The sequence below is a fragment of the Leuciscus leuciscus genome (genome assembly GCF_965113295.1).
Source record: "Leuciscus leuciscus genome assembly, contig: HAP1_SCAFFOLD_523, whole genome shotgun sequence".
Taxonomy (NCBI): Eukaryota; Metazoa; Chordata; class Actinopteri; order Cypriniformes; family Leuciscidae; genus Leuciscus; species Leuciscus leuciscus.
Window position 1 is genome coordinate 17,655 of NW_028118216.1, and position 21,916 is coordinate 39,570.

General features: G+C 38.4%; 2 protein-coding genes and 1 long non-coding RNA gene across 4 annotated transcripts; 2 read left to right on the forward strand and 1 right to left on the reverse strand.

Annotated features, from left to right (window-relative positions):
- The first annotated feature begins 48 nt into the window (after window positions 1–48).
- On the forward strand, window positions 49–1,951 carry LOC309491756 (ribonuclease P protein subunit p20-like). Its single transcript, XM_082190790.1, has 2 exons — window positions 49–162; window positions 1,165–1,951. Exon 2 carries the CDS (start codon window positions 1,174–1,176, stop codon window positions 1,618–1,620), a length of 447 nt encoding a protein of 148 aa, XP_082046916.1. The 5' UTR covers window positions 49–162; window positions 1,165–1,173; the 3' UTR covers window positions 1,621–1,951.
- A 1,289-nt stretch (window positions 1,952–3,240) lies between these two features.
- LOC309491755 (erythropoietin-like) lies at window positions 3,241–13,184 on the reverse strand. Of its 2 annotated transcripts, none has more exons than XM_082190789.1 (5): window positions 13,027–13,184; window positions 8,060–8,190; window positions 7,835–7,921; window positions 7,548–7,712; window positions 3,241–4,627 (listed from the first exon to the last, which is right to left on the reverse strand). In XM_082190789.1, the coding sequence occupies exons 1-5, from the start codon at window positions 13,037–13,039 to the stop codon at window positions 4,475–4,477; spliced, it is 549 nt and encodes a 182-aa protein (XP_082046915.1). In that variant the 5' UTR covers window positions 13,040–13,184; the 3' UTR covers window positions 3,241–4,474. The 2 variants fall into 2 exon arrangements, with proteins under 2 accessions (XP_082046915.1, XP_082046914.1); XM_082190788.1 differs by lacking the exon at window positions 13,027–13,184 and adding an exon at window positions 12,599–12,968 and having other exon boundaries at window positions 3,268–4,627.
- A 120-nt stretch (window positions 13,185–13,304) lies between these two features.
- On the forward strand, window positions 13,305–19,108 carry LOC309491757. Its single transcript, XR_014203293.1, has 3 exons — window positions 13,305–13,395; window positions 13,475–13,529; window positions 17,955–19,108. It is a non-coding gene; the product is annotated as an uncharacterized lncRNA (long non-coding RNA).
- Window positions 19,109–21,916: the final 2,808 nt, after the last annotated feature.

Consider the following 21,916-nt stretch of genomic DNA (forward strand, 5'->3'; position numbering starts at 1 on the left):
ATGTAAACAAACAGAACGGCTTTAAGTATCAGTTCCTGTATGGGAAGCGAGAGGACTTCCGGTACATGAGGAGAGAAGACAGACCCGCCGAAACGAAGATCAGTTTATTTACCAGCTATTTAACATAGAGCGGGAAAAAACAACAAGCTATTCTAATTCAAGGTACGATTCACAATCAAAAAACCAAAACGACAATATAATTGTATGTAGCATATCGATTAATCCGTAATGCTAAAAAACATACACTCAAAACATACAGAGCGAACAGTGTATAGATTCACAAACGAAAGACTCGTATGAGTCGGCTCGTGTTCAGTGAGTCAGTAACATACGTGCCGGTTCTTTTTAATAAATAAAAACCGTACAACGCGAATTAAAGGCTGCGTCCGAAATCGCATACTTGAGGACTTATTTTGAATAATTTAGAAATTACTTCAGGACCGCTAAAAAAAAAAGTTCTATCATGTAGTATGAATGTAATCTGGATGTACTACATTCGCAATGTTGTCATTATTATGTGACCTATCAGCATCAGTTCCCTTGCTTCACTGTCATTCACAAATCTTCTTCTGTGGCCTCATGGTATAGTAAAGTCTCCATCCTATGCACACTTCAGAATCTCACCAGAAGTAGTTGGTTATCTGGGTACTTTTTGTCTACTCTTTTATGAGTAGGCCTACTGTGATTTCGGACATACTTTTGTCACATACTGTGTTTCCCTACTATATAGTAGGTAAGTATGCGATTTCGGATGCAGCCGTGTAGTACATCATGGATTTGCGTTTTAGTTCATTTAGTTCAAATAAAAAACACATGAATTATTCAGAGCTTTATTTATATCAGAGTGGGTCGAGTAGGACAGTTTAAATTTGGTGCCGTGACCCGGATGGGAGTGAGGTTTAGGAGGGAGAGTGTACCGGACATAGGCCAGTATGAGCTGCGCGTGTAAACCTCACTCCCCTGATCTCAAGAGGTGCGCTAGCGGCTGTGGTCTTTAGCTACCTTGTTTGTGTGCCCACCTCCCACGCTGGTTCGAGTCTCCTCGAGTTGGACCAGTTACACAATGCCAGTATGCACACAAATGTCTTCTGTGTCACCCTGTGAAGAAATCACCATTAAACATTGATTAACACGTCTGATTGTCTTTGTACATCGCTTTTCCAGTGATTTGTCATGGCCGAGCCACGCAGCCCAGTGTCAGCTTCTGTACCCCACATTCCGATGGTGCTGCCCGCCCCTGAGGGCTCGTCTCTTGAGATGGACCCGATGGAGTACACCCTCCGCAAGCGTCTGCCTCGCAAACTGCCCAAACGACGGAATGACGTCTACGTCAATATGAAAACAGACTTCAAGGCCCAGCTGGCGAGATGTCAGAAACTTCTGGACGCTCATAGGGAAATCTGCATCCACGGTCTGGGACTGGCTATCAACCGGGCCATTAACATCGCCCTACAGCTTCAGACGTCCAGCCAGGGTGCGCTGCAACTGGCCGCCAACACATCCACCGTAGAGCTCATCGACGACCTGGAGCCCGAGGATCCAGATGAAGCTGGAGAGCCACTTACACGCACCCGTAATAACTCGGCCATCCACATCAAGGTGTTTTATCCCAACCCGTAGAGCCAGGATCCGTATCAGTTATAAACACAATAAATGGGAAATTCAAAGACTTCATAAACATTAATTGTAAAGTTTGTGGTGTGTTTTAAAGGCGTTGTCTGTTTTATTTGGTACGTGTTTTGGTCTGGTTCAGACTGAAGCTAAAACTATTAAGCCTTGCATTTGAGTTTGCATATGAACGTTATTGCTTTTGTGTACCAAGAAGTAAAAAGGAAATGTGCCATTTCATATGTTTCCCCTTTCAGAAACAGTTTATGTATTTATTTTTGTGTGTGTGTATACTAATGACCATGCTGCAGTTGTGCTGGCAAGTAAAAAGACATTGTTGGACCTTCCTGCCCCCCCCCCCCCCCCACATCTTCCTGTATATACATTATATCTACATTTATCAAAGATAAAGTCATGTGCTCCTTCCTGCAAAAAAAAAATAATACTAATAATATCTATGAAAAAGTTCAGTCAGGATTCTGGTCCCATTATAGCACAGAAACTGCACTCGTTAAAATTACAAATTACTTGCTTCTAGCTTCTGACCAAGGCTGCATCTCACTTGATCTTAGTGCTGTGTTTGACATTATACATTAAGACATACTCTTAGAACGATTACTGTTATCATTTTGTTTATTTCAATGGAGAATTATCCAAGTTAACATCAGTAAATAGTGGAGTGCCACAAGGCTCTGTTTTAGGCCCTCTGCTATTTTCAATATACACTCTTGGTAATATTATTAGAAAACATGGAATTATTTCCACTATGCCAATGATCACGACCAGATGAAATCTCTAAATTATGTGTTAAAGATATAAAATACTGGATGACCAGTAATTTTCTTCTATTAAATTCGGATAAGACTGAAGTATTACTTATTGGACCAAAAACCTGTACAGAGAATCTTAGAATACAATTTGCATCTAAACGGATGTACTGCTACTTCATCCTCTACAGGTAAAGAACTGGGTGTTATATTAGACAGCAACATGTCTTTCGATAATCATATTTCAAATGTTACAAAAACAGCCTTCTTCCACCTCAGAAACATTGCTAAGCTATGGCACGTTATCTGTTTCTGATGCAGAAAAGCTAGTTCCTGACAAATTTTCAATATATTGTAATCATTACGATCACAACTTGTAATAATTGCTTTAACGAGCTCCTTGTTTCTGCCTAAATGAATACACGATGTTAGTTAACTGCATGATTTGTATTATCTTACTTATTAACTGTACATTTTTTACATATGGACATTATGTTGACAGTCACCTCTGATAACAAATGACTCTAAATTGTAATGTAGAAACATGCTTTTTCCAGTAAAGCTGCTTTGAAATATGTATTGTGAAAAGTGTTATACAAATAAATCTGAATTGAATTTAATACAAGGATACCTGACAGCTGTTGGCTGACCAGTAATAGATTCGATCTTCTTTCAAAAAAGTATTACTAAATCAAAGTGTTTGTCCAGACTGTAAAAGAGCAGAAATGTTGGTGGTAAGGTGAAAAGAATGACACAGACTGTGTTCAAAAATATTTAGTGGTGTGACTAAATTCCTTCAGAGGAAACAAACAAAATTGCAATACTTATACTCCAGTTATGGCTTAGGCATAATGTATGCCTATATTCACTCTATCATAGCTATAAAAAAAGCTCACCTTGGAAATGAATGTATTTACAGAATGGTGAGCAGTGTATTCTCAGCAGAGATGCTTCATAAGACGAAAAAAGAAAAACTTCCTCTCCTTGTTTTTAGCTAAGAATAATACTTTGTATTTGAATACCAAATAACAATGTGATGAAAGAACCACACAACAGCAAAATAACAGGAAAAAACATCTACAAACATACTTTGTTGCACCCAAACAGTGACTGACTGACAGACGTAAAAAAAAAAAAAAAAAAAAACCTGCCTATTTACGAAAAACACAAACAAGTTAAACAGAAAAAGAGAAACAAAATTTCAACCTTACGATCATTTCCCAAAGGAAAGTATGCAGCGTTGAGCGTGAAGTGGAAGTAATCTAGGATGTTCGTCATACACTAATCAATATTTTTCCTGGCACCAGCGTTATCTGTACAAGGCCGCGCTCATCGGCGTAATTCAGACATGAGCAAACGCAGAGCCTCATCAGCTCTCTCACGAAAGCTTTCAATTCCCCCGACACAAGCAGCAATCTAGTCCTTCTTCCTGTTCACCCCAACTGACCCGTAAGAATTCAGCATTACAACCTTCCTCCTCTGACATTTAAAACATTCCCTGCAGCATTCTCAAAAAGTCACACACACATACACACGGAAATGAATATAAAACCTACAGTGCATAATTAATATTGATAAATAGTCTTCTCTATCAACAGTTCATCGTTTGGAGGTGCTTGAGGCCATGGTGGATGGAGGAAGAGAGGTTTTCTCTTGAATAGCTTCAGAGAAGAACCTGCAAAAGCCAGTGATTCCAGCTCTAGGAAATATATATAATCTATATAAATAATGACAATTTCATAAGCAATACAAAACACTTTTAAAGAGTCCCAGATAACCCTTCCCAGTCGAGCTGGGAAAGTTGCATCAGTCAAATGGGGAAAGAGGAGTGATTTCTTGCAGTTTTATGATGTCTTCTGGTTGATTTTTGCCGGGTAACACGGGTGGGTTTGCAAATGCTCGACGCACAGTGAGTAGACAGCCATTGGGGGCGCTTAGCATTCTGGGGGATGTATTCTTTTCCCTTTGTGAGTAAATCTTTCAAAGTGCTACAACTCCCAGTCATTCAATCTTCGCCGACATATCCTTTGTAATAGTCCATATCCTGCCTCCTGATATGAGGAGCTTCAATTAGTTTGACTCTTGCCCTGAATTGTGTATCAGCTGACACCTTGATGGCAGACAGGTGCACTGGCCAGCAGAAGACGCACTTTTCCCCGCAGGAAGTTGACGTGGATCTGAAACAGCTCTGAGACTGAGGATACTTTCTGCGTCTCCTTGTCTTCTCCACCACTGGTTGAAGGTACATATTCCTGAGAGACAGAGAGAAATGAAAGCGTAAATAAACGTATACAGTGTAACTCAAATCAGGGTTATTATCAGTTGCTAAAACTATTAAAGCATTTCTGTTAATTGAAATAAAGCTGAAATAAAAAAAAAAGAATAGTTGGAAAAACTTGGATTAAACGAAAATGTAAAATGTTGCCTTTAAGGGAGTCCTATTATGCTTTTTAAAATGTTCAACTTTCTTAAGTGTGTAATGTTGCTGTTTGAGCATAAAAAAGGCCAAAAGCACAAAGTCCCTCCAGCGGGAGTTATTCTCTATATCAGTGTCACTGTTTCTGAACTCCCTAAAAAAGTCTCCATTGTAGTCTTGAGTTTTCTTCCAGGAACAAACATGTCACAATATTCCTCATTTAGATAATTCCCACCCCAAGGCATACGCAGAATAAAGGGACGAGGCTGGGTTGAGTTAGTTATTAGTGTGTTGAAACTAGCATTGGTATTTCCTAAAAAGCACACTGCACTTTTCAGAAAGAGGAGCTTCATAGGGACAGGAACTAAACAGAGCGTTACTGACAGACTGGAAAAAGAGGAGCTGCAACAATGGAGAATATGTGAAAAACAAGGTGTTTTTAAACATTCAAGCAATGAAAACCTCTTCTAATAGAGCTCAGAAACAAAATCAAGACGTTGTAAAAGGGTATAATAGGTTGAAGCACTAAAATTATTAACTGGAAATAAAAACTAAAACTAAACTAAAATGAAAATAAACCAAAATAGGTAAAAAAAAAGACTTTACTAAAAAATTAAGCAAAACATTTGCATGAAAAGTAAAAAATTCTAAATATTAATAAAACTATAATAAAATTTAAATAATACTGACTCAAATATTCTGTGACAGTTTTACATTTTAGACACAAATTTTACATTTTAAGCAATCTTTCTGTATTCACTGTAAGAAAAGAAAAAAATCTGTAGAAAATTGTAAGAGGTACTGGTAATTTTCTGCTAGAATATTTTTCATTAAGTTTATGAACATTTCCTTTAACCATAAAACACAACACAATACAATGAGTAATTAAAAAATTTGCACACACACAAAAAACAAACAAATAAATCCGGACAAATTCCTTCATATAAAGACAGTACATTGGACCCTATTTTTACAGACTTTTTAGAGATTAGTCCCACAGTTGCTGCTTGTTTTTACGTAACACTATGACACAATCAAAGTGACGAACATGCTCTCTTCCTGAAGCTGACATAAGTTTGTAGTACACTGCACTTGATTAGCATAACATCCATTTTCCTGTTCCCGTAGCTTGAGTAGTAGAGCATGACATGACGCAAGCAATCAAAGCCAAGGTCGTGGGGTTTGATTCCCAGGGAACAGACAAGCTGATGAAATGTAGATGTAATGTATGCATATTGAATCAAATGTATAGCTTGAATGGACTGTACAGTATGTTGCTTTGGGAAAAAGCATCTGCCAAATGCAAATTCAGTTCTAAGTGTCCTATCCATTCAAATGTTTGGGGTCAGTAAGATTTGTTTTTATTTTTTGCCTTTATTAGGATAGGACAGTAGCAAAGGTGAGAGAGAGAGAGAGGGGGGACGGGATCGGGAAAGGTCCACGAGCCGGGACTCGAACTCTGGTTGCCTGAAGCACAATGGCGCTACATGTTGGCGCACTTGCCCACGAGGCTATCGGCGCTGACTGTTTTGTTGTTTTGAAAGAAATGAATACTTTAATTCTGAAAGGACATATTCATTTGATCAAAAGTTGCAAAAGATTTCTATTTCAAACAAGTGTTGTTCTTTTGAACTTTGTTCATCAAAGAACCTAGAAAACTAATTTTTCTAACCACAACAGTTTTCAACATCGATAATTATTCTTGAGCAGCAAATCAGCATATTAGAATGGTTGGATCATGTGACACTGAGGACTGGAGTAATAATGCTGAAAATTCAGCGTTGATCACAGGAATAACTTACATTTTTAAATATATTCAAATAGAAAACAGTTATTTTAAATTGTAATAACCATATAGTGAAAAAAAGATATACTAAAATGTATCTAAAATACATTTATTTTATGCTAAGTATACTACAAATACGTTTACATATTTATGTACTTAATATAAATTCCCTGCCACTGACCTTTCGGTATACTAAATTGGTATACTTAAAGTCTGCTAAATTTTGTATACACTTAATGCACTTTAGTTATCCGGGAATAGGTCAAACTAAAGAAATTCTTAAGTATATTTGATTGTGCTAAAGTGAAACTATTGCAAGTACTTTAGGTGAACTTTAAATATCTTGCATTTAAAGATTGATATTATACAGAGATCATACTTATCCTTCCTAATAGTGATATTAAAACACATTTTAGGCTTAATATTAATAAATGTGCATTGTGCAATAAAGAAGTGCTCCAGGTAAAGTTTAATTATAATATTTATGTCAGTCATTCTAAAGCAATATGTCAGTAAACATGTTAATGGTTTGTAGTATACTTGGTATGAAATAAATGTATTTTATTAGGATAGGACAGTAGGAAAAAAAATACTATGGAAGTCAATGGTCTCCATCAACTGTTTGTTCCAACAACATTCTTCTAAAAATCTTCTTTTGTGTTCGGCAGAAGGAAGAAATACAGGTTTGAAACAACGTGAGGGTGAGTAAATGATGACAGATTTTTCTTTTTGAAGTGAACTATTGCTTTAAGAGATACATGCACAAAGAAAGCATGTTTTTCCTTCCACTCAAAAATGGCCATTAACAACATGATATAATAAATGATCTGTGAGGTATTTTGAGCTGAAACTTCACAGACACATTCTGGGGAAACCTGAGACTTATATTACACCTTGTAAAAAGGGGCACTGTTTCACTGTATCAAATAAATGCAGCCTTGGTGAGCAGAAGAGACTCTGTGTAACTCACCGGTATGCTGAGACTTCGCAGCACTTGTCTGATGCTGACAATGTTTCTAATAGTGGCATCTATGTTGGATTGTATCACGTCAGTCTGATTAAATGCCTGTAATGAGCTGATGGCCTCGTTCAGCACGTGAATGCCTGACTGGACCTCCTGAGCTTGCTCCTCTATCTGAAGAGACATACAGAAGAGAGGAATATTAAAACTACATGCATGTTATTTATTATGGTATTGATTTTGGAAATGACTATATTATATTACAATCTTCACAACAGTAGCTTCATGTAACTTACATTCATCGCTTCCCAGACATCAAAATCAACTCTGGTCAGAGGAACAGTGAAGTTTGTTGCACTGCTGCAATCATCCTTACAAGCTCTCTGTGATAACAAGAACATTCACACGCTGAGAATTAGCTTGACACTGTGTAAGATTAAAATTGCACAGATGGAACACAAGAAAGTGTCCCGTGTGAAATTCTAATGAACAGCTTTAGCCGTCATGTGAATGTCACTCACCACAGCAGCTTCTGCATCCCATGCCTCCTTAATGTAGTGGTCGAGGACGCGCAGGTCGCAGATGGGGCGTAATGGGGAGGACAGGCCTGGACGGGTCCACTCCAGCACCATCAGCAGTAAGGCAAAGAGTCCTGACACACACAGAACAGATGAAGATCAGTTATAAACCAATTCAATCTTTAGATGAGATAAAAAAAATATTTTAAAAAACGCCAGCACATTTACACTTATACTCTCTAGCAAGAGACTACAGCATTCAAGTCAGGACAAACAGATTCCAGGGGTGCTTTCCCAAAAAGTTTGTTAGCCAACTAAATTATTTCTTTGGTAAACTATTTTGATAGCTAAATATAGTAAACAAAACACACTGATCAACTTTTAGATGAACTGCCCCCAACTGACTGATATTAAATACAACTCATAGGTGCAATTAAACTTTAAATAAAGTGTTGCTGAATAATTTTTCAATCTCATGTTATTGCTTTACTTCATCAATCAGTTTATAATATCTGAATATTTTATATTGAACTATTCTATTCATAATAAATTACTTCCTTTTAGTTTTGTAGGATATTAGTAATACTAGTTTGGGTTCCCCGGTACATTTTTGCCATGTCTTGGCTAAACTGTAGCCTACGGGTGCTGCACTGCTCTAGTTGACTGCTGCACATTTCCCCCCCTGAAAATATCACGTTAACAACAACCCTTTATAAAACGTAATTCCTTTGTGGATCCTCTTGATCTGCTTTCTCCATGTTTCTTTGACAAATCTCAGTCTCACGCACGCTGCACGTGAGTTAACCACGCCCACTCATTTACATGTCGCGGTATACACAGAATAAAAAAATCTGTTACGGTTGACATTTTCTACCGGGGTAACAAATACCGTCATACCGCCCAGCCCCTTTGGAATTTTATATATATAAATTTACATTTACATTTATTCATTTAGCTGACGCTTTTTATCCAAAGCGACTTACAATTGCTATATATGTCAGAGGTCGCACGCCTCTGGAGCAACTAGGGGTTAAGTGTCTTGCTTAGGGACACATTGGTGTCTCACAGTGGATTCGAACCCGGGTCTCTCACACCAAAGGCATGTGTCTTATCCATTGCGCCATCCAGTGCAATGGATAAGATATATATATCTCCAGAAAAACTCGCAAAGAAAAGAAAGAAAATTGAATCCTTATATATATATATATAGTACATCAGTCTGGCAAGTAAACTAAAAAATTTAATAGCCAATGGCAATTCTATTGCCACGGTGTGTGTAGAGGGTTGTATAGACGCCAGCAGTGACTTCAAGACTCTTAAGGCAAATTCACACAGCATCGACAGACACAAATCAACGGCACCGTCACTTCTCAGACATGACAAAACCCGACAAATGGCGATTCAACGTTCAGTCAGTGAAAACAAGTGCCGACCAACAGCAACAGCGGCAGACAGGGGAAAAACACTGATCCCACAAAGTGTCTTTTGCTGTTGGTCGTCGTTTGTGAAGTGGCATTTAAAGGCAAATTCACACCGCACCGTTAGACGAGGACAATCCCGAGATTACACTACGCCACTTCTCTAAAAGACACCAACAGATGCCATTACTTTCATGATGTGTGTGCAGTAAATAGCCATCTGTAAATAAACAAACCACTGTAAAACATTACATTGGCAAACAAGCCAATAAATAAGACCCGCAACCAACATTTTGACCTGTAAAAGAGGTCAAGATTTAAGCAACTGAAAAAAGAAGAAGAAGAAGAAGAAGAAAAAATCATAAGGAAAAAGACAACACCCACACAACGCTCGACTATTCTGTCTATCTGGAATAAAGAGACGGATTACACAGAAAGAGTGTTTGTGTGTGTCTGGTCTGCAAACTTTAATCCTCTATCACATGCGTGTCAGAAACCTAGCGTCTGAGTCAAAGCAAAAATGAAATGATAAAAATACATATTTGCAGTGGCAACAAATTGTAATTCTAATCTTTTCCTATCGTTTCCTCTCTTTACTCTGCCGAGCTCAAGCCTTGAGGTTCGACATTGCTTGTCCACTTTTAGGGCAGATAAGCACTGAGTGAATAAGGATTCATCCTATGCAGCTGGCCATGTGATTGAACAACATTTATTTCTTATTGGAACCTTTTTGAATGCACTCTTTCAGCTTTAGCTGGCTATGACGCAACAGGACTCTGATCAAAGCGGATGTACCCTCTGGAGATGCTCTGATCTTGAGCGCATGAAACACTCAAAGTTGGGCCAAAATTTTGATTAGAATGTCAATGATCAGAATTTTCTTTCTTTTCTTTGCAAGTTTTTCTGGTGGCCTCAGCTTGACAAATCACTTTACTGCTGATCTTGGCAGAGAATGGCGTCTTGTCACGAAAGCAACAGAGGTTCTGTTGACAGCATGACCTATGGAAAAACCAAGAACTGCTGTAGAAACACACAGAGTCTGTCTGAATGCTGCAGAACGCACGTCCACCAAGTAATCAGCTACATTTCATCTGACCAAGCCTCCAACATTTTACAGTCACGTAATTTAATTAAATGTAGTCACTTCTCCCACAGCTAAACATATGGATATTATCTCTGTAAACAGCCATCTCCATCTTTCATTCAGTTATAGTGACCCAGCAATGACGAGGTGCTGTTGCAGGCCCACATACACACATTTGTTTTAGTCACACTATTAAAGTTAGGGCTCAGTGGGATTTTTTTTTTGTATGTTTACCGAGGCTGCATTTATTTGATCCAAAAATATAGCAAAAACGTAATGTTGCATTATATATTACAATTTAAAACAACTGTTTTCTATCTTAATATATTTATGTTGGCTTGAAGAAAGTAAACTAAATTTAAACAGTATCTCCTTCTAGGAAGTTCAAGCTACAACCACCAAACTCGGGTCAGGGCTGTTCTTATTCTCTAAATGATCAGACTTACGATTTTCATTAATCGGACGATCAAAAATGTTATAAACTTTCAAACAAGGCTTTGTCAAGCCAATATAAAAGTTTGTCCCAGCGAACTTTACTGACCCCAAACTTTTGAACGGTAGTGTACACATTAGTGGGTTATCATATACAAATTTAAGTGAGTTATAAAATGTAATAAAAAAAGTATACATAATTGTCAAAAAGAGTGAAATCAATATAATTGAGAATTTTAGTTTAAGAGGAGGAATGAAGGAAGTTGATTATGTTTTCAAGGGGCTACTTAAATTCAATTTAATTCAATTAAGCAATGAAAAGACAAATTATTCACTCATTTATAGGGCCTTAGATTTAAACAGCCAGAGTCAAGAGGTTGATTTAAAGAGAATCTCTCAATGGAGAATGTGCTAACTCTCCATATCCTTGCACAAACACAAGGCTTATATACCTCACTGAATGACTAAAGGATAGCAACAGAAAGAGGGGGAGAGACTATATCACATGCTTTACACTCCAGCAGAGGGAACCGAGTGTACTACACCAAGTTTCTAAGGGCTTGAAGTTAGGATCATAGCCAATGTTAAAGGTAACAGGGGAAGTGCCAACACTAAATGCCAACAACTAGAGTCTATTTTTTGCCTTGCAAGAGAGAGCACTGTCAAAGTGGTGAGTTTTACCCTTGGTAAAAACCAAGGACCTTGACCTAAAAATGTAAATTAGCTTTTTTTCATCAAATACATTGACTGTGTGAACACTTCATTAAAATAATAATAATATTTCATTAAATTGGACTTCGGCTATGGAAATTCATTGATGCAATTGTACAGGAAAGTACAATTAAACCTACAATGGTTTAATTAATCTACAATGGTACAATCAACAATGGTTCTTAAAAATTAAATATCTTTTTTTTTTTTTTTGTGTGTGTGTACATTGTGATAACTTTCTTTTCCCTTCTTGCAGGGAAAACCACTAGAGAAGCCATTTGTGAACATCCGATCTGTCTACAAGCTTTTTTTCTGCAAAGTCACTCTCATTTTCAGAATGAATTTGCTAGTCTATTGTCAACTTCTGATGATGCAGCACTTTTACACAGTCACAGAGTGAGTCAGCTCTTGTTGTAATGTAAAGCTCATGCTTGTAAAGATGCCAGGTCATGCATGGGAAATTCCAACACAAATTCATTACAAGAAATACTGATAGCTCAAAACAACCCCGTTTATGAATAATACCTTTCATGTTTGCCAATTAAAATGCACTTTGATTGATCACTAGGAGAATATGAGCATTTTAATAAAAACATTTTTTTTTTGATTTCGTATTATAATTCAAGTGATGATTTGCTCCACCATTCAATTCACTTTCACTTACATGCTCACTTTCGTAGTTTCAAATTATTAATAATACCAGTAAAAAACAATTTTTGTGGCATTTATATTTGTCGTTTGCCCTATGCATTGATAAACAGTAAACGATTAACGTATTGCTTGCTATTCATTGCATTCAATTTGAATTTAACGCGCCAAAACAACAAAAACACAGATTTCCACTTGTTGCTAAGCGCACATGCAAAGCCAAATTTTGTAAAAGCGTAAGGATCTTACCTGAACCGTGAAACATTCGCAAAGCAACTTGGCATTTTTCAAACACATGATTAAAAATGACAAATATCGCGCAAAGACAGCTCGACTGGTGGCGCAAAAGACATGGAGAGACTGGAGCACAGACGCATCCAGCCCTGCGCGCTGCTTCAAGTCCTCTGTGGGACGCACACGCGATCAAATACAATGACACCGTCCCTTCCCAGGAGGCACGTACTCAGATCAGTCAGGCTTTGCATCACCCTATTGGCAAGCTTTCTATGAATGTAAATGCCCCCTCTCTCCACGAAAGCGATTAAGCAGAAAAGGTGGAACGCTCTCACTAATGTCAGAGGTGGAGAATGGACCAGTCATCCACGAGACAGCTACAAAATGTTGAAGCTCAGGTAGAAAGAAAAAGAAAAAAGGCTGAGGTCGTTTAATTTACTCACTGGTTATCTGCATCTCAGAATCCAGTCCTCACAGGATCCTCTCCGTTTTGTCCATAGCTCCGTCTATAGCCCGTTAATTGCAACCAAAGCTTTTTAAGGTATTGTCAGCACTCATCGGTTCCGTAATGCTTAGCTATTTATTTATTTTCAATCCATGACTTTGAAAATAAAAAATTAAATATAACAGTCTCGTGATAGTTATCAGATCAACTTCCTGTTTTGGAAGGAATTAGTCTTTCATTGTTACTCACATAATATCTGGTTTCTCAAAGTAGTCTACAAAATAAACAGTGTACTAAAAAGGGCTTCCTCTCAATGCAATTTCTACAATGATCTTTTAACTGCATTTTCCACTTGGCATACTTCCAGGTAAGGTGGTAATACGAAGAAATGAAACAATACTCACAATTATGTATGCTTTGTATTAAAGGTTGGTTCTTTTGTTCAGGGTTCAAGGAGGCAGTTCTTCATATTCACTAAGCAGATCTTCACATTCATAAGACGTAGGTCCTGTCCACATACACTGCCATTCAAAAGTTTGGGATCAGGAAGATGTTTTAATGTTTTTGAAAGAAGTCTCTTCTGCTCACCTGTGTTTATTTGATCCAAAATATTGTGAAATATTATTACAATTTAAAATAACTGTTTTCTATTTGAATGTGTTTTAAAATGTAATTTATTCCTGTGATCAAAGCTAAATTTTCAGCATTATTACTCCTTAGTGTGATCCTTCAGAAATCATTATAATAAGCTGATTTAATGCTCAAGAAACATTTCTTATTATTATCAAGTTTGAAAACAGTTGTGTACCATTTTTTTTTCAAGATTCTTTGATGAATAAAGTAAAAAAAAAAAACGGCATCTGAAATAGAATGTAACATTATAAATGTATTTACTGTCACTTTTGATCAATTTAACACAGGGGGACTAACTTAACATATGTTAAAAAGCCAAAAACCCAAGAATTAAACCTAAATGGGTAACATTCAGAAGAAAAAGAAAACATTCAGGGAAGGTTGTTTTGTGACTATAAAATTGAAAAAAAAAAGGGGATAAATTAAAGTTTATCCTAATCCTGGATATTAGCAGTCACTTACCTCACCTGTGGGACAATTCTTCCAGAATCCCTTCACCACATCAACTCCATTTCTTAAATTTATATGAATTAAGTACCAGGAGAACTTAAACATCACCCTACATTGTGAACAGCAAAACGGCTTTAGGAACATCGATAAAATCGATAAAATCTGTGCTGATTAAGTCAATCTAATTTGCAGACCGAATTTTGAATTTCTCAAAGTTGTTTCAGATGCCATTTGGAGTTTAACATGAACGGAAAAAACATTATAAATCCTTAAATCTTACAAGGTTTGTCAGTGTGAAAAGTTTTGTCAGTGTGAAAAGTTTTCTACAATCTAAGATCAAGGGGAAAATGTATCAGAACTACTTTATATTTTCTGGTAAATGGACAAACATATATAACATATATATATATATCATTTCTTTTTGGCATTTTGCCTTTCTTGGGATAGTATAGATAGACAGGAAGTGAAGTGGGAGAGAGAGGGGGATCGGTTCAGGAAACATCCACAAGCTGGGACTCGAACTCAAGTCACCCAAAGCACAACCGTTCCACGTGTCAGAGCGCTGCCCACGGGGCTATTGGCTCCGACAGCAATAAATATTAAACTTCAAACGTGTTTAGTAGCTGGCACAGAATAGTGTAATCCAGGAAGATACGAGTCTATCCAGGAAAAGATATTAGGTCTCTGGGAAGACAGAGAGTGTCCAGAGTTCAAAGATCCTGATTTTATCCTCAGGGATCAATAAAGTTTATCTATACATATCTAGAGGGCATTCAAAACAGAATCTCTATGTATTTTGTCTACTACTTTCAGCCAAAATTGGCTGAATTAAAATTATGTTCATGTTGAGTCAATTGGAAGTTCCCTTTTAGTGTCTCCATAGTTCAATTGGTTACTTTTATCTTGCATGCTCTTTCAACCAGGTCTGTTTGTTGAAGGGCGACAGGGCTGGATAGAGGTTGTTTGGGCAACAGTTGTACAATGTATATATTAGGATATGAGGCCCAGCTTCTCTCAGTTCTAAGGATAGTCAATATAAACCTCTCTATACGTATAAACATTTTCCAAATATAAGAATATTTTATGGTAAACATTATTTTCAACATTGTCAACATGATCAACATTATTTCGTTAACGCATGCGATTAATTCAGAATCTTTAACGCATTAAAATAATTTTACGCAAATAAATTACTGAAGCACTTGCAATTGCCTCATTAACGTAATTTACGTCACGCAGTTAGATGATCTTACAAGTCAGGAGTCTGTAACCCTGGTAGGCGGAAATTTGTAGCCGTACGATTTATAGTCTGTCTTAAGAGCTCGCAGGCGATTTTTTTTCTCTCAGGAGAAATCGCATGGAAATGGCTGATGCTTGTATGGTCGCGGCTCGCATTGTGTGAGAGGAATTACAAGCCGAGCACGTTATGAGTACCTCCCAACCTCCCGATGATTTTTAAACATGTTTATGTGTGTATAGGCTGGTGTATGGTTCCCTATTGCCAAATCATGCACAACCACGTCACATAAGATAGATCTATGAATATTATTATAGCCCAGTGGCTTGCAACTCTACAGCTGTAACGCTTTGATCCACAGAAGATGAAGATGATTATAAAAGCACATAAGATTTATTATGAACTCAGAATAACAAGCCAACATATGAAATTTTTCCCTAAAATCGGACAGGAGGAGCTCTAGGACTGACTCACGGGGTAACCTCGGGTTCACTGCCCCATCAGTCCGCACCCCAAAAACCCATTTATTCGGAAGCTCTAGGAATGGAATCAATCCAGTCCACACCCCACAGAAGTTTAATTACACATCAAACTCACTACTCCACCACAGACCCAAGTCATCAGCATGGTAACTAAAGATGTTACAAATCTGCCTGCAAGAGGATGCTTGTCTTTGGCTGCGTTCACACTGCAGGGCTTAATGCTCAATTCCGATTTTTTGGAAAAATTCGATTTTTTTGCAAGGCCGTTCACATTTCCAATTAAATGCGACCTTTTGTGATCTCCTGTGTGAACGTGAAATGACCCAGAAGTGACCCGCATTCGCAGAAGAGTACTCAACGGTCAACGACGTCACTTGTTGTTTGCGGAAGTAGCTAAACATGGATGTCAACAGTGGAGCTCGTTTAGCGATATTAAAGTTATTTTCCCAACGGAGCCAGCGCAATTACAATCTTCTCATTTTAAGAAGAAAAATAAAAAGAAGGAGGAGAGCAAGGTTTTTGGCCATGGCGTTTTGTGGAGCAGTGGTAGCAACGTCGGTACAGAGAAACGTGTGGGTGCGGAGTCGCAGCCAGGAGTGGTGGGATACTGATGTGAGTGTGTTTATCCAGTGTTGCCAACTATTTTCAAAGGAAAGTAGCTAACGCCTCCCCTAAAAGTCGCTAAATGTCGCTAGATGACGTCATACGTCAATTAGCATATTCATGACGTCATCGTGGCGTACTTGGGTTCTGCCTGCCTAATGTTTTTTCTCGTTAAAATCATGCTCACATACTGTATTTTAATATAACATACTAAAATATAATATAATATAGCCGAATGTCCAATAAAGCTGTTCTCATTTACTATATTTTTTTGTCAGACAATAGAACGAGTAGCTATTGAATGACTATTTTTTATATGTGTAAAATTATCTGAATTGAGAGAGTTCGGAAACTGGGTGAACTAAAGCACTGTGATAGTGAGTATTACAAGTGATTAGCATAAGTAATAAAATAAAATGGTCAAACTAAATTCTTTAAATATAAAACAAAAGATAAGTGATAAGTCCGTGGAAACAACACTGCTCATTCACGTCTGCCGTGCTGCTGCTCCTCTCTCAGCCATTCACTGAACAGGGTAGACGCAGAGAGAGGTGTGTGACGGCAAGGAGAACGCAAACCTCGCGCTCGCAGGACTGTGCTGGCAACATTTGGAGGTTACTGAGGTTTGTCCAAAAAGTAGCTAGATTTGTCGCTAGTCGCTTTTTTGAAAAAATTTCGCCAACGGGGGCTGAAAAGTCGCTAAAAATAGCGACAAAGGCGCTAAGTTGGCAACACTGTGTTTATCTTCTCATTCCCGCCTACTTCAACGCAGAATTATGACGTTTGTCGCGTATCAATGACGTGCAGGTCGGATACATGAGACCTGGCCGTTCACACTGAAGTCGCATTTCAAAAGATCGGATACGTATCGGATTTGGACCACATACACAAGTGGCCTGGGTCGCATTTGAAAAGATCGGATCTGTGTCGTTCAGACTGTCATGAAAAAATCAGATACAGGTCGCATAGGGGCAAACAAATCGGAATTGGGTCGTTTCAGCCTGCAGTGTGAACGTAGCCTATATTGTCTTAATGCAAGGCGAAGAGGAGAGTTTGAGTGGCCAAAGACTCTCCAAGGATCACAGCTGGAGGAATGCAGAAATTAGTTAAGTCTTGGGGTCAAAAACCAAACAGCACCTTTGTTTCAAACAGCACCTACATCACCAAATGTTGTTTGGCAGGGTTTCAAGGAAAAAAAAATCCTCTGCTCTCATTCAAAAACAAACTCCAGCAAATTCAGTAGCCAGACACTACTGGACCTTAAACCAGGACTGGGTTCTATGGTCAGATGAAAATAAATCAATAACTTTTTGGCAGCAAACACACAAGATGGCTTTGGTGCAAAGAAGGATAAATAGTACCCCATGCCCACTTTTAAATATAGTGCTGGGTCTTTAAAATTGTGGACCTATTTTTCTGCCCGAGGTCCTGGTCAATTCTGACAATGACTGTATATACTGATGAGCCAAAACATTATGACCGGCTAATATGCTGTTGGTCCTCTACATGCTGCCAAAACAGCGCCAACCCGCTGATGGATCGAACTTGTTGAGGCTCAATTGGATTGAGACCTGGGGAATTTGGAGGCCAGGGGAACACCTTGAACTCTTCATTCCTGATCGTGTGGCAGGGTCATTATCCTGCTGAAAGAGGCCACTTCCTCCGGGAAACACTATTGTCATGAAGGGTTCTTCAACAATGTTTAGGTATGTGGCACGTGTCAAATTTACATCCACATGATTTCCCAGCAGAACATTGCCCAGAGCATCGCACTCCTTCCACTTTCTTGTTGTCATCACACAGTACATCCTGGTGCCCTCACTTCCCACTTAGACGACGCACATGTTCACAGCCATCTACATGATGTTCAAGAAAACAGGATTCATCGGACCAGGTGATCTTTAAGGTCACAAAACTCTGGGCTTTTGATAGTACCTAGAATATCTAAGTCCACTAAAGGAGGCAGAGCATTTTCACATTTGGCTCTGAAACATTAAACTCTGGAATAGCCTTCACGATAATGTTCGGGGCTCAGACTCGCTCTCCCAGTTTAAATCTAGATTGAAGACGCATCTCTTTAGCCTAACATTCATATAATGCATCTCCTAACCTTATACAGTTATATCAGATCAAATGCACATGATTATTCTTGCTTAATGGTATGAACAGCAGCTACCCTAATTATTTTCTATTTGCTTCTCTGTTTTACCTTGGGATGCCCATCCTGAGGTAACTAACTAGAGAGTTTGTCAGCTCCAGTTTGGATCCAGCCTATTATGAAGACTTCAGATCCCAACACCTATGAAGAGACGGCGCCAACCCCGCGAAGACTTCAGATGACGCAACTCTAAATCAACATGCACCAATGCTACAATTTTCTAATGTCATAATCATTTGTTAACAAACAAGTATTAATTACTTCAATGAGCTCATTGTTTCTGCATTAAATGATTACATTGTTTAAATTAATACCTTTTTCGCTAACTGTGATTTTGTATATGTACATTTCTGAAATACATAACTGCATTTTCTGTAAAGCTGCTTTGAAATGGTGTATTGTGAAACGCGCTATACAATTAAATGTGAATTGAATTGAACTGAATCTTCTTCCACTGATCCAAGGTCCAGTTCTGATACTTGATCATTGTAGGTGCTTTCAATGGTGGACAGGGGTCATCATAGCAGAGTCCTGCATGCGGCCGGCTACCTGACGGGTGAACCGCTATTCTTTGATGTAATGGGTGAAATAATATTTACGTTGTCATTTGCGGTGCGGGTGTGGGTCGGGAATCAATAGGCACAGGCGGACTCTGGGTCCAATAATCAAGACTATTTCGACTCAATTTGGTACTCATTGATAGGCAGCTGCTTTTAAACGCTCCCATAATTATTTGTGCTCAATCTGTAGATAGATAGTTAGATAGATAGATAGATAGATAGATAGATAGATAGACTATTCAGAAAAGCCTAAAGCCTTGGAGTCATTGTGTTATCTGTCATGGCTCTGTAGTTCACAAAAATGGTTCACACAATTTGGATATCACTGTATATTATTTCCTCTGTTTTAGTAAACATCACAATAATAAAGTGATTGGATACACATAGACAAGTTCTGTATTGCCTACAGACACTGTGTTTGTTGTCATAGCTAGAAATCTTTCGGAATCACTTGTCGTCTTTTTTGATCAAAGCACTGTTTGCTCTGCCTGAGCCAAACCGAGAGCAGGGAGAGACAAGGTACGTGCTGTGGAACATGTGTCATGGATGAGGAGGGGGAGAGGGTGGGACAGTCCCGGCATAGTGACTCCGAGGCTTGGACCCTGTCATTGATTTTGCCATGATTCAAAATGAGAGGGGGGTTATGTGTGGGAGGAAGACCCAAGGACACCCCCCCCCCCCCCCCCCCCTTTACTAGTAAACAAAGACAGACAGAATTTGGCAATGCAAAGAAAGAGAGAGAGTATGAGAGGGAGATCTGCATAGTAAACAGAGAATGACTATGCGTCCACTGTCTTGATTCCTGAATGGGACGAGAGCCAGATCAGGCTCCTTGTTTAAGGTCCAGTGGCGCGCCACAAGACAGGAAACTCACATGAAAGAATGGGGGACGGGGACGTCGGAGCCACTAAGGTGGCCTGTCGGAAGTTATTGTTTCTGAATAAAAAGCATCCAAAATAATCTGAGTTCATCGGGTAGCGCTTTCTTTGTTACAAGATAAACTGTTTGCTCCCCCCCTCACACCCCATGCTTTATGGGGACTTCCCATAGGTGTAATGGTTTTTATACTGTATATTCTGTCCCCTTGCACTAACCCTGCCCCTAAACCTACCCATCACCGAAAAAATTCTAGAATTTTTTGGATTTTCATATCATACTTAATTTAGTATGATTTATAAGCTATTTTCCTCATGTGAACCAAAAAAGTCCCCATAAGGTCAAAATTGACTGGTATTTCTATCCTTGTCCCCATAACGTAGGGAATACCACACACACACACACACACACACACACACACACACACACACACACACACACACACACACACACACACACACACACACACACACACACACACACACACACACACACACACACACACACACACACACACAGCCTGCTGGTGGCTCTGCTGTTCGAAACAACCTGATAATTTCAGGAAGACCCCTTCCTCCCACCCGGACCCTGCTACCCACCCCTTCATCTTCAGCTATAAATATCACTCTGCTCTTTCCAAGGTGTGGGGATTTTAATAGACTGGAAAGAGCTTCATCAACTGATACAATCTGCACTTTACAATGATAAGACGGACAGCTTTTACTGGCTGAAGAATACTGGGATATTTCTAGCTTTGGCCTTTGCTCTCTCCAGCAGAAAGGAATAGAAATCGTTGTTACCTTTGACACTTCCATTAAAATGATTTTTAAAATGAATTAATTCAAATTTTTTTTTTGTATAATTCATTCAAATGGCTTCTTCAATACATTTTAGTGTAATTTCAAACAACCTCCATATCATTCACGTCTTACCAGTTTTCTTTCCCAATGCCTATGATTTGATTTTTCTACAACTCTACTGGTTATAATTAAAATGCTTTTTACTTTCAGTTAGAAAGTTAGTCACATAGCGTACATTTCCTTCAACACCAATAAACATATGGTTAAAAACATTTTAAAATTAGTTGATAGGCTTGTGTGTAATGCGCCACCACTTACATAGTTATTGTTGTTAGATTAGTACTCCTTGTTCTGGCCGTTGCATATTATTAACAGCAGATGCATACTAATCATGTCACTATGCCAAATTCACAGTTAAACCATTCAGAGTATTACCGACAGTCAGCCAACGGACAAAAAGAAATCCTGAGGTCATTTCATGAATGAAGACAGTGGTACAATTGCTGAAGTTTACAGAGAAACCAATAATGCAGTTACAAGTGTCTTACATAACATTTCATAAATGTTCATTATACACATCAACACAGATGTTACACCTGTGAGCTTAGTAAGGTTTTGGCAACAGACTGTTTCAAAAAAACGTTTTGGCAACACCTAAATGAATAATTCTATATGCTTTTTTATTTAACTATTTGCATGCTATTCTTAAGCATTAAAAATGCACACATATTGTCAACAAAATCTCAGAAAAGGACCCAACAAGAAAAAGTTGAATGCAATGACTTTGCCAGCCTCCACTCACCTACAGTTATCCGTACACTCTTGTGTCCAGCTTGAATCATAACTACATACCCACAAACAGTTTGACCTCTTTAAGTACCGGGTTTTATTTTTCCATCCTAACCACAGTATTTTGCATCAGGGACTTTGATGCAAGTTTTGAAATGTCTTCCATATCCAGATTTGTGTCTGATCTTAAGTGTTCATCTTTAGTCTATCTCAAGTCAAAACATTCAATTTCAGGCCAGCATTCACATTTCCCTTATCATGCATTGTTTATCGTAGTCTATTCTTTGACCTTGTGATCTG